The sequence below is a fragment of the Chrysochloris asiatica genome, unplaced genomic scaffold (genome assembly GCF_000296735.1).
Source record: "Chrysochloris asiatica unplaced genomic scaffold, ChrAsi1.0 scaffold00374, whole genome shotgun sequence".
Classification (NCBI taxonomy): Eukaryota; Metazoa; Chordata; class Mammalia; order Afrosoricida; family Chrysochloridae; genus Chrysochloris; species Chrysochloris asiatica.
The window spans coordinates 1,015,436-1,029,368 of NW_006408892.1; the positions used below are offsets into that span (position 1 = coordinate 1,015,436).

Genomic DNA, 13,933 nt, shown 5'->3' on the forward strand with positions numbered 1-13,933 from the left:
GTAAGTTTCAGTGTCTCTTCTGACATCCATTTTGACCTTTTCCTTCTTTCTTGTCTTCTTAATGACTTTTTGCTTTCTTCATGTATGATGTTCTTCATGTTCTTGATGTCATCCCACAACTCATCTGGTCTTCGGTCTTTAGTGTTTAATGTATCAAATCTGTTCTTCAGATGATCTCTCCTCATAGATGCAGTCAATTTGATTTCTGTGTATTCCATCTGGTGAGGTCCATGTATATAGTAATCTTTTGTGTTATTTAAAAAGATATTTGCAGTGAAGGAGTCATTGGTCTTGTAAAATTCTATCATGCGATCTCCAACATTGTTTCTATCACCAAGGTCATATTTTCCAACCACTGATCCTTCCTCTTTGTTTCCAACCACCACTCATCCATCAGTTGGTCGTACTGTGGTGGCTTGCATGTTGCTGTGAGGCTGGAAGCTATGCCACTGGTATTTTAAATACCAACAGCCTCATCCATGGTGAACAGGTTTCAGCTAAGATTCCAGAGTAAGACTAAGACAAAGGAGAGGCAGCTATTTCTGAATGTTTAGCCACTTAAAAACCTTGTGAATAGTAGTGGAACACTGTCAGCACCAGAATATTGATTATTGAAACATATGAATAGCACCAGAATGTTGTTAGATATAGTACAGGAAGATGAGTCTCTCAGATTGGAAGGCACTCAAAATATGATTGGGGAAGAGCTGTCTCCTCCAAGTAGAGTTGACTATGATGACACAAATGGAATAATTCTTTCGGCACCTTCATTTGCTGATAGGACACAACTCAAAATGAGTAATTGTTGTAAATATCCATTAAAAATCGGAACATGGAATGTACAAATTATGATTTAGGAAAATAGAAAGTTGTCAAAAATGAAATGGATGAGTATTGGCCATTTTGAATTTGAAAATCATACTTACTTTGGTAAGAGTTACATTTATCATCAAAAAGAATATTTCAAGATCTTTTTATAGTATAATGCGGTCAGTGATAGGATGATATCCATAGTCTACAAGGCAGACCAGTTAATACCATTATTCAAATTTACATAGCAACCACTAAAGCTGGTTGGGATGAAATTGAAGAATTCTACCAATTTGTTCAGTCTAAAATTGATTAAACATGTAATCAAGATGTATTGATAATTACTCCAACTCATAGAAACCCTGTATAGGGTTTCCGAGGTGCAGGTAGTAGATTTGAACCACCGATCTGTAGTTAGCAGTCCAGTGCTTATCCTACAGCACCACACCAGGACTCCATGTTGTTGTTTGCCGTGGAGCCAAGAGCCAATTCCGACTCATCGTGACCTTATACAGGGTTGTGGAGTCAGTTCCGACTCATCGTAACCCTATACAGGGTTTTCCGAGGCTGCAAATCTTTTCGGGAGCAGAAAACCTCATCTGTCTCCCGCAGACCAGCTGGTAGTTTCGAACTGCTGACCTTGTGGTTCGCAGCCCGACTCGTAACCACAACGCTAGGAGGACTCCATACCTCTGTGGCTATTTCCGGAAATGTTAGGCTGTCCCTCTATTCCCCCCAATCCCGCGGGAATACGTTCGGCTCTTTCCGGTATCTCTCAGGTGTCTTCAAGCACAGCTCAACCCAGCCTCGAGTCTTTCGATAGACTCGATGCGTTCGGCTATTTCCGGAAATGCTCAACTCTCATGGGGGAGTATGTTCGACTATTTCCGGAAGCACTCGGGGATCCCCGGTCTCTAGCTGGGCTCACCCGCTCGACCCGAATGAGCTTGGCCATTTCCGCTGGGGGCGGGACCCGTCGCTGGAACCGTGGCTTCGGCGGAGGCGGGGATCCCGCGACTGCGGCGACCGTGGCTGCGGTGAAGCCACGGAGCCCGGTCAGCTCAGCGTGACGGCTACGGCGGTGGAGGCGGCCCGACAGGTGAGTGTGACCTACCGATGTGCAGGCAGGAGTGGGAGTGCGCTTGAATACTAGGCACATAGAGTGGCGGGGGCTTGGTGGAGATCAGGTTGGAGCGCTGGGCTGGATCAGGCCCCAGTGAAATTGGGGGACTGCTGGGAGAGGGAGCTGCCTGGGGCACAGGCCTCGGTTTGACTCAGCGGCGGTGCAGCCTGTGCGGAATGGTGGGACGGAATGGTGGTCCCTAGGTGAAGATGAGGAGCTGCAGCCCCTAATGGAAGATGTCCCTTCCAGTGGTGGGGGATTCCAGGTATTGTCTGGAGCATAATGGGGAGTGGGGGATCGGTGGTCGACCCCACTTCCGGTCCACGCAATCCAGAGTGCTTGACTGCACAGTCGTGAGAGCCCGCATCGACCCCGCGTCTTAGGCAGGCCTCTTGCCCCGCCCCCCTTCCCCGCCCCTTGGATTCGGAGCGCGCACAGTGAGGCGTGTGCAAACGTGTGCAAACGTGTGCACACCGGGCGTGAGGACAAGCAGCCCTGGGCTGTCCCAGGCTACAGGCCCTTTCCTCGATGACCCCTCTCTGGGCCTCAGTTTCACTACCTGTGGAATGAAGGTGACAGAGCTCAGAGACTAGGTAAGTTGGGTACTAGGGGACACCTCTCGGGACTCCTGGTGGCTGCGAGTATTTGGTACTCTAGGCCCTGCATGGGCGCGCTTGTTGCTTTCTTACCAACCCCCCTGGACTTAACAAGCAGCTTCTCTCTACCCGGCCTTTACCTGAACATTTCCTCTGCCAGGTGCACCCTCCCAGCTTCATTAAGGACCCTGCCCCCACCTGGGCGTTCCCAGCCCCCTCTCTCTGATCCTACAGGATGACCTGTGTTCTGCTTTGTCTCCCCAAGACTGGGGGATCCAAGGATAATCATCTCCCTCATTTGGCAGTTCATTCTCACCCCCACCCCTAGCCCCTGGCAGCCATAGTGTATTTCTGCCATCTGTCCTGGGTCTGCAGTCCCCACTGGCTGCTGACCCCACCCTTACTCATTTTGAGCAACCTACTGGGAACCCCCTGTGCTGAGCCATGCCAAGACCCCTTTAGCTCACTCCTCCACCAGTATGGACTCACCTCCAGGCGTTTGCTTATGAGGGACCCTGCTGGGACCTTCTTCTCCTGCACTCTGCTCCCCTGCTACATTGTTTGGGGCTCCCTGAGCAGCCCCTAGTCCTCCCTACTCTGGTTATAACTTTCTGGCTATGTGACTGACCCTTCTTCCCTTCTGTCGTTGGCCATAAAGTTGGGTAGATTTGGGTTTGAATGTTAGTTTCTTCTTGTCCCTGAACCTCTGTGTTTTGAGCCTCAGTTTCCCAAGTTCTAATAAGGGCAATGAGGTGCTTGTAGTTGATTGTGTGTATGTTTCATTCGTGGTGGGTTCCAAAGGCTCTATTCTCAAAGACGCTAGTGGGACTGCTATTAACAACCACTTTACAGGTGAGGAAACTAAGGGTTGTCACTGAGCCTGGAGAGTTGACCCCAGGATTTGGGCCTGTCTCTGAGATGAGGGGTCCAAGCCCAGCTGACTTTGCCCTCCCTGCCTTTCTCCCCCCAGGTCCGCATCCCCAGCCGAGCATGGTAACCCCCTGTGTCCTTGGCTCCCTTGGAAGAGCCACCAACCTTGGGTGCAGATGGCCCCCCACATGAAGGAGTGAGTGGCCTGACCTGATCCCTCCAGCTGATGGGGGTGTCAGTGGCTGAGTGACCTGAAACACACTGCAGACCTCTCCCACCTATAGACTGATGGTGGACACAGAGATGAGGGACCCTGGTCAGGGTCGTGGCACAGTGGTGGAAAGGGAGGCGTGAGCCCCCTGTCCTTACCTGGCCTCACCTGATTTCATTCCACTGTACCACCTTCATGGTGGACACAGGGGTCTGAGTGCCTTAGCCAGCCCAGCGGACTCTCCCAGCCCCTAACCCAGCCAATGGGGCCAATAAGGCCCCCAGCAGCTGATTAACTGCCTGGACGCCACCCCTTCTTGGCCATGGCCAGCGTTGAGGGCTTCCAGTACCGTGCTTTGTACCCATTCCGCCGGGAGCGGCCCGAGGACCTAGAGCTTCTGCCCGGGGATGTGTTGGTGGTGAGCCGGGCAGCCCTGCAGGCACTGGGTGTGGCTGAGGGTGGCGAGCGCTGCCCACAGACCGTGGGCTGGATGCCCGGTGTCAATGAGCGCACACGACAGCGCGGTGACTTCCCTGGGACCTACGTCGAGTTCCTGGGGCCTGTGACCCTGGCCCGGCCTGGCCCCCGTCCACGTGGCCCCCGTCCACTGCCTGCCCGGCCCCGAGATGGGCCTCCTGAACCAGGTGAGTGGTCACATGGTGGCAGGGTCCTGGCCGGGGGTCTCCCCCTCAGACCCTCAGTTAGCGGGGCAATGTGGCCTTTTGTGGGCAAGAAGAAATAAGAATGTCGGTCATTCTGTCAGCTTGCAAGCTTCGATTGCATGGCTTTCAAGGACTGGGCCAGGTTCAGGGTGCTGGGGACCAACAGTGGACATAGGCCTGGCCCTGCCTTTGTGGTTAAAGAAATAGCAAGAATTTGGTTAGGGGGCAACACATGCCATGAGTAAAGAGCCATGTGTGGAGAGAGCTGGAGGTAGAATGTTCCAGAGTAGCAAGGAGATGAAGGCTATGAATTGGGATAGACTGTCAGGTTCTAGGACCAGCTGGTAGGAGGCTTCATGTGCTAGAATGGAATGAGGAAGTAGAGGCCGCAGCCGCTGAACCTCAGGTTCGGGGAAGAGCTTGGAATTCACTGCAAGTATCAGGACTGTTCAGTAGGACACCGAGGCTCCATTTCCATCTTGCAGCTCCAGACTGTCAAAGGACCCCTCTTTGTTACTCTGGTTTCCAAAATCTAGGGGCACTGCAAAGTTTAGGGTAGGACACTTAACTGAGGCCAGATAGCCACTGTGTCCCTTCTCAAAGCCGCTCAGCCCTCTCTGCCTCCACAGAGTTGCTGTTGAGAACAGAGCGTCAGACTCTGAGCATATGATGATACAGCTATGTGCCAGGAAGGGGGTCTGGGTCCCAGATGAGGAAACTGAGGATGTGTGCCAAGCGAGTATGTAGGCCCAACCTGGTCTGACCCAACCTTCTGACAGCGCTGTGAGGCCCCTTGCACAGAGGGGAGATGGAGGTATGAGGGCATCCCCAGCATTGGGGAGCACCAGATCTGCTTGGTTTTGTACAAGAGGGCCTGTGGTGCCCAGAGAGGATCTGGCCAGAGCCCCCCCAGCTCCAGGCAGAGCAAGGGGCTCCAAGGCGGCTCTGCATCTGGTGTCTCCAGGGCCGGGGCCTGTAGCCCGCCTTGGCCTGAGCAACATGAGGCCCCATCTGGGCTCCCAGCCAGAATCTGCCTCTGTCCCTGGTAACAGCCGCCTCCCTCCCTGGCCTGGCCTTTGTCCAGCCGCTGCATACAGCCCTACACAGGGCAGCTGCCCAGCCTGCCCTCAGAGCCTTCCAAGGCCATGTGACCTCAGCCAGATCTGCCCACTTCAGGCCTCAGTCTCCTCATCTGGAAACCACAGGGCTGGTCCTGAATCTAGAAACAAGCATTTCCATCATTGGACCCCATGTAAGGAGCTGAGGCCGAATTCCAGTGTTACCTGGGCTGTGTAACAACAGACAGGTTGTCCCATTCAGAGCCTCAGTTTGTCATCTGTAAAATGGGGGTGATGCCTGTTCTGTGGGGATCTCCTTACCAGTTTGCAAACTGGCCAAAGACGAGTTTTAGGGTTGAGTTGTCAAAACTCTCCCCACCCAACCCCCAGTCAGGGCTTCACCTACTCTCTTCGCCTTGTTTTTTCCCTTTTTTTTTTTTGGCATTTTCTACACAGCTGGGCCTTTCTCCAGTTTGAGGCGCCACCTGGCCCATCAGTCAGGAGGCCCAGCAGGCCCCAGCTTGTCCCTGCTGCATGCCACAGCGTCCCGCCCAGGGCCAAAGCCAGATCAAGTGAAGAAGATGGAGGCTGAGGCTCCAGAGCAGGGAAAGGAAGGCCTGGTGGGGGCTGGGCTCCGGCCTGCCTGACGACTAGGAGTGAGTTCAGTGGCTTAGAAAGAGAACTTACAAAATGGAGACAGATCCTTAGGAAAAGGTGTTTACATACACTGCCTGAAGCCACTCAAGCCAAAAGGTCCCTCAGGGAAAAGTGCTGGGGCCTGCAGCTACCTCATCAACCTGTCATCCCCTCTCTCCATCCCTTCCTCCCTTCCTCCAGGCGTCACACTCCCTGACCTGCCAGAGCAGTTCTCCCCTACTGAGGTGGCGCCCCCGATTCTGGTGAAGCTTGTGGAGGCTCTGGAGCGGACAGGTGAGCCTCAGGCCATGGACCAGCCCTTAGATTCTGCTTGCATACCTCTGGTGATGGGCATTTCATCCCCTCAGGGCTACCAGGCTGACTGTTGAAAGATTCCCTTCCTGAGGCTGAGCCTGTGTGCTCTGGGCCCCTGTATTGAGTAGGGAGATAAGTGCCCCCCCAGGGAGAAAGGAATGTGAACCCCCTACCTAGTGCTCTGTCAGAGACTCCCTCCCCTCTCCTTGTTCTAAGTTCTTAGAAGTGAGACTGGAAGAGGGGGCTAAGTATCACAGCAGGCCCCATGGGGGTCGGGCTGGATTTGAGAGCTGTTCTTTCATCTTTGGTGGAGCTGACCTTCTGTCATCCATACCCTCACCACCAGGGCTGGACAGCGACTCCCTCTACAGGCCGGAACTACCTGCCCCACGCACAGGTGAGGGGGGACATCCACAGGCAAGGTTGCGGGAGGACAGACTTTAGATGGCCAGGCAGAGATCCAGGAACATCAGGACTTGTGCCCCCTGCCCTCACAGACTGGTCTCTAAGTGACGTGGAACAGTGGGACTCGGTAACCCTCTCTGATGGCGTCAAAAGCTTCTTGCTGGCACTCCCAACACCCCTTGTGACACCAGAGACGGTGGCTGAAGCCTTGCGGACCCTACGAGGTGAGCCTGTGAGGACACCTGGGGAAGGGGCCAAACCTTCTGGGCGGGAGCAGCTAACCGCAGTGCATTGGCTTTCTTTCCACAGAGGGTGTGGGACCTGTGGGGCCAGCACTGGAGCCACCGGCCCTGCCGCTGCATCATGCGCTCACGCTGCGCTTTCTGCTCCAGCACTTGGGCCGTGTGGCCCGGCGAGCCGCAGCCCCAGGCCCAGCCATCCGAGCTCTGGCCGCTATCTTCGGACCTCTGTTGCTGCGCACGCCACCACCTTCACCACCACAAGGGGGTGGACCTGATGGGTGAGCCACAGTGCCTGCCTTGGGAGAGTGGGGTGTGGTTCCACTTTAGAGGGGAGGGGCCTAGACTATAAGAAAGGGGGCATGGATGGCCCCCGTCAATGGGTGGTAAAAATAAAAGGGAGTGTGTAAGAGTCCTAGACCAGAAAGAAGAACGTGGGTAGGGCTTCTCACCCTCAGCCCCCACTCACTACCATAATCATTCCGGCTCATAGGTATCCTAGTAGGACAGAGTAGAATTGCTTCTTAAGGTTTCCGAAACGAAATCTTTATGGGAGCAGACAACCTCATCTTTCCCCTTCAGAATTGCTGGTGGGTTTGAACCACGAACCATGCTGTTGGCAGTCCAATGCTTAACCAGCTGTGTCACCAGAGTTCCTTACCCTTGACTCAGGGCCCCCTAGTTGCTCCACTCAGAGTCTCTCCCAACCAACAGCACCCTCACTTTCACTGGCCCCATCCCAGGCATTGAATTCTTACTCTTTTTTTTATTGTATGAGAATTTATTGAGCACCTACTACATAAACAATTAGGGATATCATCACTGACATCAGAGGACTCTTAGCTAAAAGCAAAGAATGTCAGAAAGATGTTTACTTGTGCTTTATTGACTATACAAAGGCATTCAACCATGTGGATCGTAACAAACTATAGATAACATTGCGAAGAATAGGATTTCCAGAACACTTCATTGAGCTCATGCGGAACCTGTACATAGACCAAGAGGTAGTCATTGAAACAGAACAAGGAGATACTGAATAGTTGAAAATCAGGAAAGGTGTGGGCCAGGGTTTGTTGTTGTGATGTGCCATGGAGTCGGTTCCAACTCATAGCGACCCTGTACAGGGTTTCCGAGGCTGTAAGTCTTTATGGGAGCAGAACGCCTCATCTTTCTCCCGTGGAACGGCTGGTAGTTTCAAACTGCTGACCTTGCGGTTCGCAGCCCGATTCGTAACCACTATGCTACCAGTAGTGGTATGCTTTTACCATACTTATTCGCTCTGTATGCTGAACAAATATAATCCAAGAACCTGGACTATCTGAAGAACATGGCATCAGGATTGAAGGAAGACTCGTTAACCACGTATGATATATAGATGACACAACCTTTTCTTGCTGGAAGCCAAAACTACTTTTGAAATACTTCTGTATGAAAATCAAAGACTCTAGTATGGATTGCACCTCAATGTAAAGAAAACAAAGATTCGCACAGTGAACTAATAAATAACATCGTGATAAATGGAGAAAATATTGAGGTTGTCAAAGACTTCATTTTACTTGTGTCCACCATCAACACTCGTGGAAGCACCAGTCAAGAAATTAGAAGATGTGTTACATTAGACAACAAATCTGCTGCAAAAGAGCTCTTTGAGGTGTTAACAAGTAAAGCTGCCAGTTTGAGAACTATGGTGTGCCTGACCCAAGCCATATTTTCAGTTGCTTCATACGCATATGAAAGTTGGACAGTGAGTAAGGAAGACTGTAGAAGAATAATGTATTTGAGTTATGGTGTTGGTGAAGAAGATGGAAAGTACTATGAACTAACAGAAGAACAAACAAGTCTTGTCTTGGAAAAAGTGCAGCCAGATGCCCCTTAGATAGACACAACTTCATCTTTGGACGTATTATCAGGAGGGACAGTCTCTGGAGAAGGCCATCATGCTTGATGAAGTGGAGGGTCAATAAAAAAGAGGAAGAGCACACACACACACACACACACACACAAACACAACCCAGATGAGATGGATTGATAACAGTAGTAGCAATTAACGGGACTCAAACATAACAATTGGGAAGATGATGTCAGACTAGGCAGTGTTAAGTTCTCTTGTTCATTAGGGTCACTGTGCACCTAAACACCACAACAAACACACATACGCAAGAGTTGCACGCAATGCCCAACTGCTGCCAGCAACATATATTCTTTTCCTTGCCCATACTCTCACATGTGCCTTCCCCGGGCATTCAAGCTCATACAGACCCGGGTACAGACACGCACTGTCCAGCACTTACTGCACTCCCTCCCTGCAGGATTGAGCCTAGCCCCAGCCCTGACTTCCTGAAGTTGGTGGAGAAGTTGCTTCAGGAACATCTGGAGGAGCAAGAGGTCGTGCCCCCAGGTGTGCCCCCATTCTCTTGTTGATGTTGTCTCTTACTGGGGGAGGGTGTAAACCCTACCACCAGCCTACAGTAGCCTTGGTGACGGTGGTTGCAGTATACAGTTGGTGTTCAATGTGCATTTGTTTTCCTGTCTCCCAGCACTGCCGCCTAAACCTGCCAAGGCAAAGCCGGCCCCTGGGGGCCTGGCCAATGGGGGGAGCCAACCCTCCCTGCAGGATGCTGAGTGGTACTGGGGCGACATCTCCAGGTAGGAGAGCTGTAGGCAGGGTCACAGCCTCCAAGGGCAAGCCTTTGTGGTGGGGGAATCCCATAGTGAGCAGGGCCTAAAGGTGCAGGGTCTCAGGTGGGTGACTCCTATCTTGTGTCTCCTTGGCAGGGAGGAGGTGAATGAAAAACTGCGAGACACGCCTGATGGTACCTTCCTGGTTCGAGATGCATCAAGCAAGATCCAGGGGGAGTACACACTGACCCTCAGGTGGGGGCTTATTCCTTCAGACACAGCCTCGGGAGGGAGGTCACCAAGTCAGGAAGACTCTGTAGGGTGTGGAATGTGTAGTGTCAACAACCAAGAGACCTGGGGACGAGGTCAGGGTCTGGATGGGCACCTGGGAGTCAGCCTTAAATGCTCCTTAGATACAACAATGGTGAGACGTCATCTTTGGGGTCCCAGTGGGCAATGATGTCTCTCCTCGACCTCCCCCCTTAGAAAAGGCGGCAACAATAAACTGATCAAGGTGTTTCACCGCGACGGTCACTATGGCTTTTCAGAGCCACTCACCTTCTGCTCTGTGGTGGATCTCATCACCCACTACCGCCACGAGTCGCTGGCCCAGTACAATGCCAAGCTGGACACAAGGCTACTATACCCCGTGTCCAAGTACCAGCAGGTACGGACCAGGGGTGGTTGCTGAGGAAGGGGGTGCCTGATCCGAGCTCAGGCCTGGGTCTCTCTCTGACCCCTCCGAGTGTCCCCAGGACCAGATTGTCAAGGAAGACAACGTGGACGCAGTGGGTGCCCAGCTCAAGGTCTACCACCAGCAGTACCAGGACAAGAGCCGCGAGTATGACCTACTCTACGAGGAGTACACACGAACCTCTCAGGTACCTAGCGGGGGAGATGGAGGCCTGGGCGTGGAGCAAGACAGCCAGCCTCTGAAGTCAAGGGGATAAGCATCCCCCTCCAGGTCACAGAACCTGCTCTCAAAGCCTAGCCATAAACATACATGGTGCAGGTGGTACCAGGGAGAGGACCCACCGAGGTCACAGAAGTTGCTTACTGGGCCCGGCAGAGTCAGGGTGTCTCTGGGCCCCAAACCCACAGCCATTGGCTCAGCGCCAACTCACAGAGACCCCATTCGTAGAGTAGAATAGCTCTGTATTGTTTTCTGTTTCTTTTAACTTTTTAATGTGAATGGAGTGAAGGTTTATAGAGTAGATCATCAGGTTTACATTCAACAAATGCTAAACTTCGATCCAAATGAATGATTGTAACCCCTTCAGTGTAACATCATTCATCCCACTTCCTCCTCATGTTTCTTGTTCCTATTCCTCCTCCTTTCCCTGCTCTTTTGAACTTTGTCCTTGGGTAAATATGCTGTCCTTTTGCTCTTTTTTTTTTCTTTTAATGTTTTATTGTGAATTATGTGATAGTTTACATGGGAGAACATTAGTTTTACATTCATCCTATTGTATTTTGTTTCATTGCCATGGTTACAATCCCCTCCATGCATCATCACCCAACCAAAGGGCACATCCTACAATCCTGTCCCCCCACCCCCCCTGCCGTTGTCAGCACACAGTCCCTCTCCCTCTCTGTGTCTAAAGTCCCCAGCTGCTCCATCTCTTCACGTCATCATCTCTGCCTCCATCTCAGGGATCACTGCTTCTCTGGGTAGGGTCCTGTTCTCCACTCTTCGCCCTTCATGGTCCCAGGAACCTCCGCTCCTAGACTGAAAAGTTAATCACTCCCCTCCTTGCCATAAAATGTGCCCTTTTGCTCTTGAATGGTTGACCATTCTGTGGTGTGCATACCTCCCTAGTCAACCTACCTGTTGCTTGGCTGAAATTTGAGTCATGGGAGTAAGTTCAGTTCCAGAGCTGAAGGGTGACCAAAGGCCTGGGGGCTTCCACCAACTTCTCTCGGACCAGTATGTCTGGTCTTTTTCGTGAGTTTGAGTTTTGTTCCACATTTTCCCCCATTCTGTCCAGGACCTTCTAATGTGATCTCTTTCAGAGTAGTTGGTAATGGTAACTGGGCAGCATCTGGTCTCAGGGTCTTGGAGACAGCTGTTTCCAAGCAGCTTCAGTTTTTATCACTCTTCTTCCCTGCAGACAGGGAGAGACTTCAGAGTTGCACCTCTACACTGTTTTCTTGGCTTTAATCTTAACAGAAACAGTTTGCCAATCGCCATTCACTGAAATAGGATGTATGTAGAACATAGTCATTGTGGACTAAGAAGCAGTGTGTTTTAAAATAGGCTCAGGTTTCATCACATTTGTAAACTTTCTTGGAAATCAAGATGCACCAGCCTCAGATCGAATGCCCCATCTTGGACTGAGAATTGCTCAGTCCCCACTGCAACCCACAAAGATCTCTTTTTGTCCCCTTTTTACTGATGGGTCAGTGGAGGCTCTGAGCAGACGAGGTGCCTAACCAGGTTAGTTATGAATGTTACGGCCTTGTACGTGACCTAGGCCCTCTGAACCTGTTTCCCTGTTAATAGTTTCACCCTTGTGGTGGCCTATTGGAAGAGTCTATGAGAAGATGCATAGAAAGCAGTCAACGTATTGTTCATTCTCAGTGGCGCTGCAGGTCCAAAGATTGCTGGGTGTCCAAAGGCGAGTGTTGCGGAGGAGGAGTTTGGGGAACAGGATTTTGAAGGCCGAAGAGCAGTATATTCCATGTAGGAAAGCCAGAGGGCACAACCTGAGCAAAGTTTCCGTGGCGGAGTTGGGATCTGCTTTTACTCTTCCTGGGGAAGTCCAAGGAGACACTGAGACCCAGCCTCTCCCCTAGGAGCTGCAGATGAAGCGCACAGCCATCGAGGCCTTCAATGAGACCATCAAGATTTTCGAGGAGCAGGGTCAGACTCAGGAGAAATGCAGTAAGGAGTATCTGGAGCGGTTCCGGCGTGAGGGTAACGAGAAGGAGATGCAGAGGTGAGTCTGGCCCTCCTGTCCTCCTCCTCATCATTGTCTGGTGCTGTGCACAGGGAGAAAGGATAGAAACGGAGGCAGCCAGACCTCTGCCTGCCAGGCTGGGCACTTGAAATGGGTTGTGAAGGATGAATAGCTAGAGTTTGCCAGAAAGAGAATCACAGGAAAACACATGGGCAAAGGTTACGAGGCTGAAAGCAAATAGTTCGGTACAAAGCGGATCCTTGAGGGAGCCGCCCTGGGAGCCATCAGAGGCCTCTGAGCCACCCTCCCACAGGATCCTGCTGAATTCAGAGCGCCTTAAGTCCCGCATCGCTGAGATCCATGAGAGCCGCACGAAGCTGGAACAGGAACTGCGGGTGCAGGCCTCGGACAACCGGGAGATTGACAAGCGGATGAACAGCCTCAAGCCCGACCTCATGCAGCTGCGCAAGATCCGAGACCAGTACCTTGTGTGAGTGCCCACGCTCACCTGCACACCCCTCGTTAACACAGGGTGCCTCTTACCTTTGAAAGCCTCCTGCTCTTGCTTTCTTTTCCAAGGGCCCTGCTCAGCCCCAAAGACTCCTCTTCTGTGCATGAGCCCCTGCTTTTGGAACTCAGACCCCCTGTCCCCCTGCTGAGCCCCTTGGGAAGGGTTCCCTATGGGTTAGCTCTAGCTTCTGACTAAGGCTGCAGCAGCTCCAGCCTGGGTTCAAATCCTGCCCCTGTCCACTGACCCACTGTGGGTAAAAGCAAGGAGCCTTCCCCTCTACCCCTCCCAAGACTGAAACACTTACGTGCCCCTGTTGTATGCCGAGTACCTATTAGTTGCTTTTTGTGTTCTTTATACCCTTGCCAGTTCCCCCTTTATATCCAGGGAAACTGAGGTGCAAAACTAACAGCTGGTCCAGCATGTTTTGGACAGGCTCACTGAAAGAATACATGACTCCAACCCCACCCCACCCCAACTGTGGCTCTGAAGTGGCCCGGAGAGCCTACCAGAGTTCAGCTGCCCTTAACCAAGGGGAGGCTGCCCCCATGTGGCCCCCAGGGATATTGCACCCAAAACCTGCCCTCCGAGGTCAGCCCCTGTCTCTGCCGAACCTGACAGACCACCAATGGCTTGCACCTGCCTTGCTGCCGCCTCAGTTTCAACATCAGCAGAAGGAACCCGAGCCCAACTTTCCTTTCCCCCCTCAGGTGGCTTACTCAAAAAGGTGCTCGGCAAAAGAAAATCAACGAGTGGCTAGGGATCAAAAATGAGACTGAGGAGTAAGTGCCTACCTGGAGGAGGGCAGGGAGGGCTTCTTTGAGGAGGGGCCCTTTTTTGCAATTTTTTTTTTTTTTTTTTTTTTTTTTGAGGTTTTGAAAGGTGCATATGAGTCCACCATGGCTTCCTTGCAGGGGAATCATTTTTGATGGGTTTTACCATGGCTTCCTTATGGGGAATCATTTTTGATGGGTTTCTCCA

General features: G+C 51.9%; 1 protein-coding gene across 1 annotated transcript in view; it reads left to right on the forward strand.

Annotated features, from left to right (window-relative positions):
- Nucleotides 1-3,932: 3,932 nt before the first annotated feature.
- The window catches only part of PIK3R2 (phosphoinositide-3-kinase, regulatory subunit 2 (beta)), an 11,116-nt gene continuing 1,115 nt past the window's right edge, over nt 3,933-13,933 (forward strand). Inside the window, exons 1-13 of the mRNA XM_006876329.1 lie at nt 3,933-4,254; nt 6,168-6,260; nt 6,628-6,678; nt 6,779-6,910; nt 6,996-7,206; nt 9,235-9,323; nt 9,463-9,571; nt 9,701-9,799; nt 10,031-10,211; nt 10,300-10,425; nt 12,341-12,483; nt 12,758-12,934; nt 13,663-13,734. Coding sequence (XP_006876391.1) covers nt 3,933-4,254; nt 6,168-6,260; nt 6,628-6,678; nt 6,779-6,910; nt 6,996-7,206; nt 9,235-9,323; nt 9,463-9,571; nt 9,701-9,799; nt 10,031-10,211; nt 10,300-10,425; nt 12,341-12,483; nt 12,758-12,934; nt 13,663-13,734 — 1,805 coding nt within the window. The remainder of the gene's footprint in view (nt 4,255-6,167; nt 6,261-6,627; nt 6,679-6,778; nt 6,911-6,995; nt 7,207-9,234; nt 9,324-9,462; nt 9,572-9,700; nt 9,800-10,030; nt 10,212-10,299; nt 10,426-12,340; nt 12,484-12,757; nt 12,935-13,662; nt 13,735-13,933) is intronic.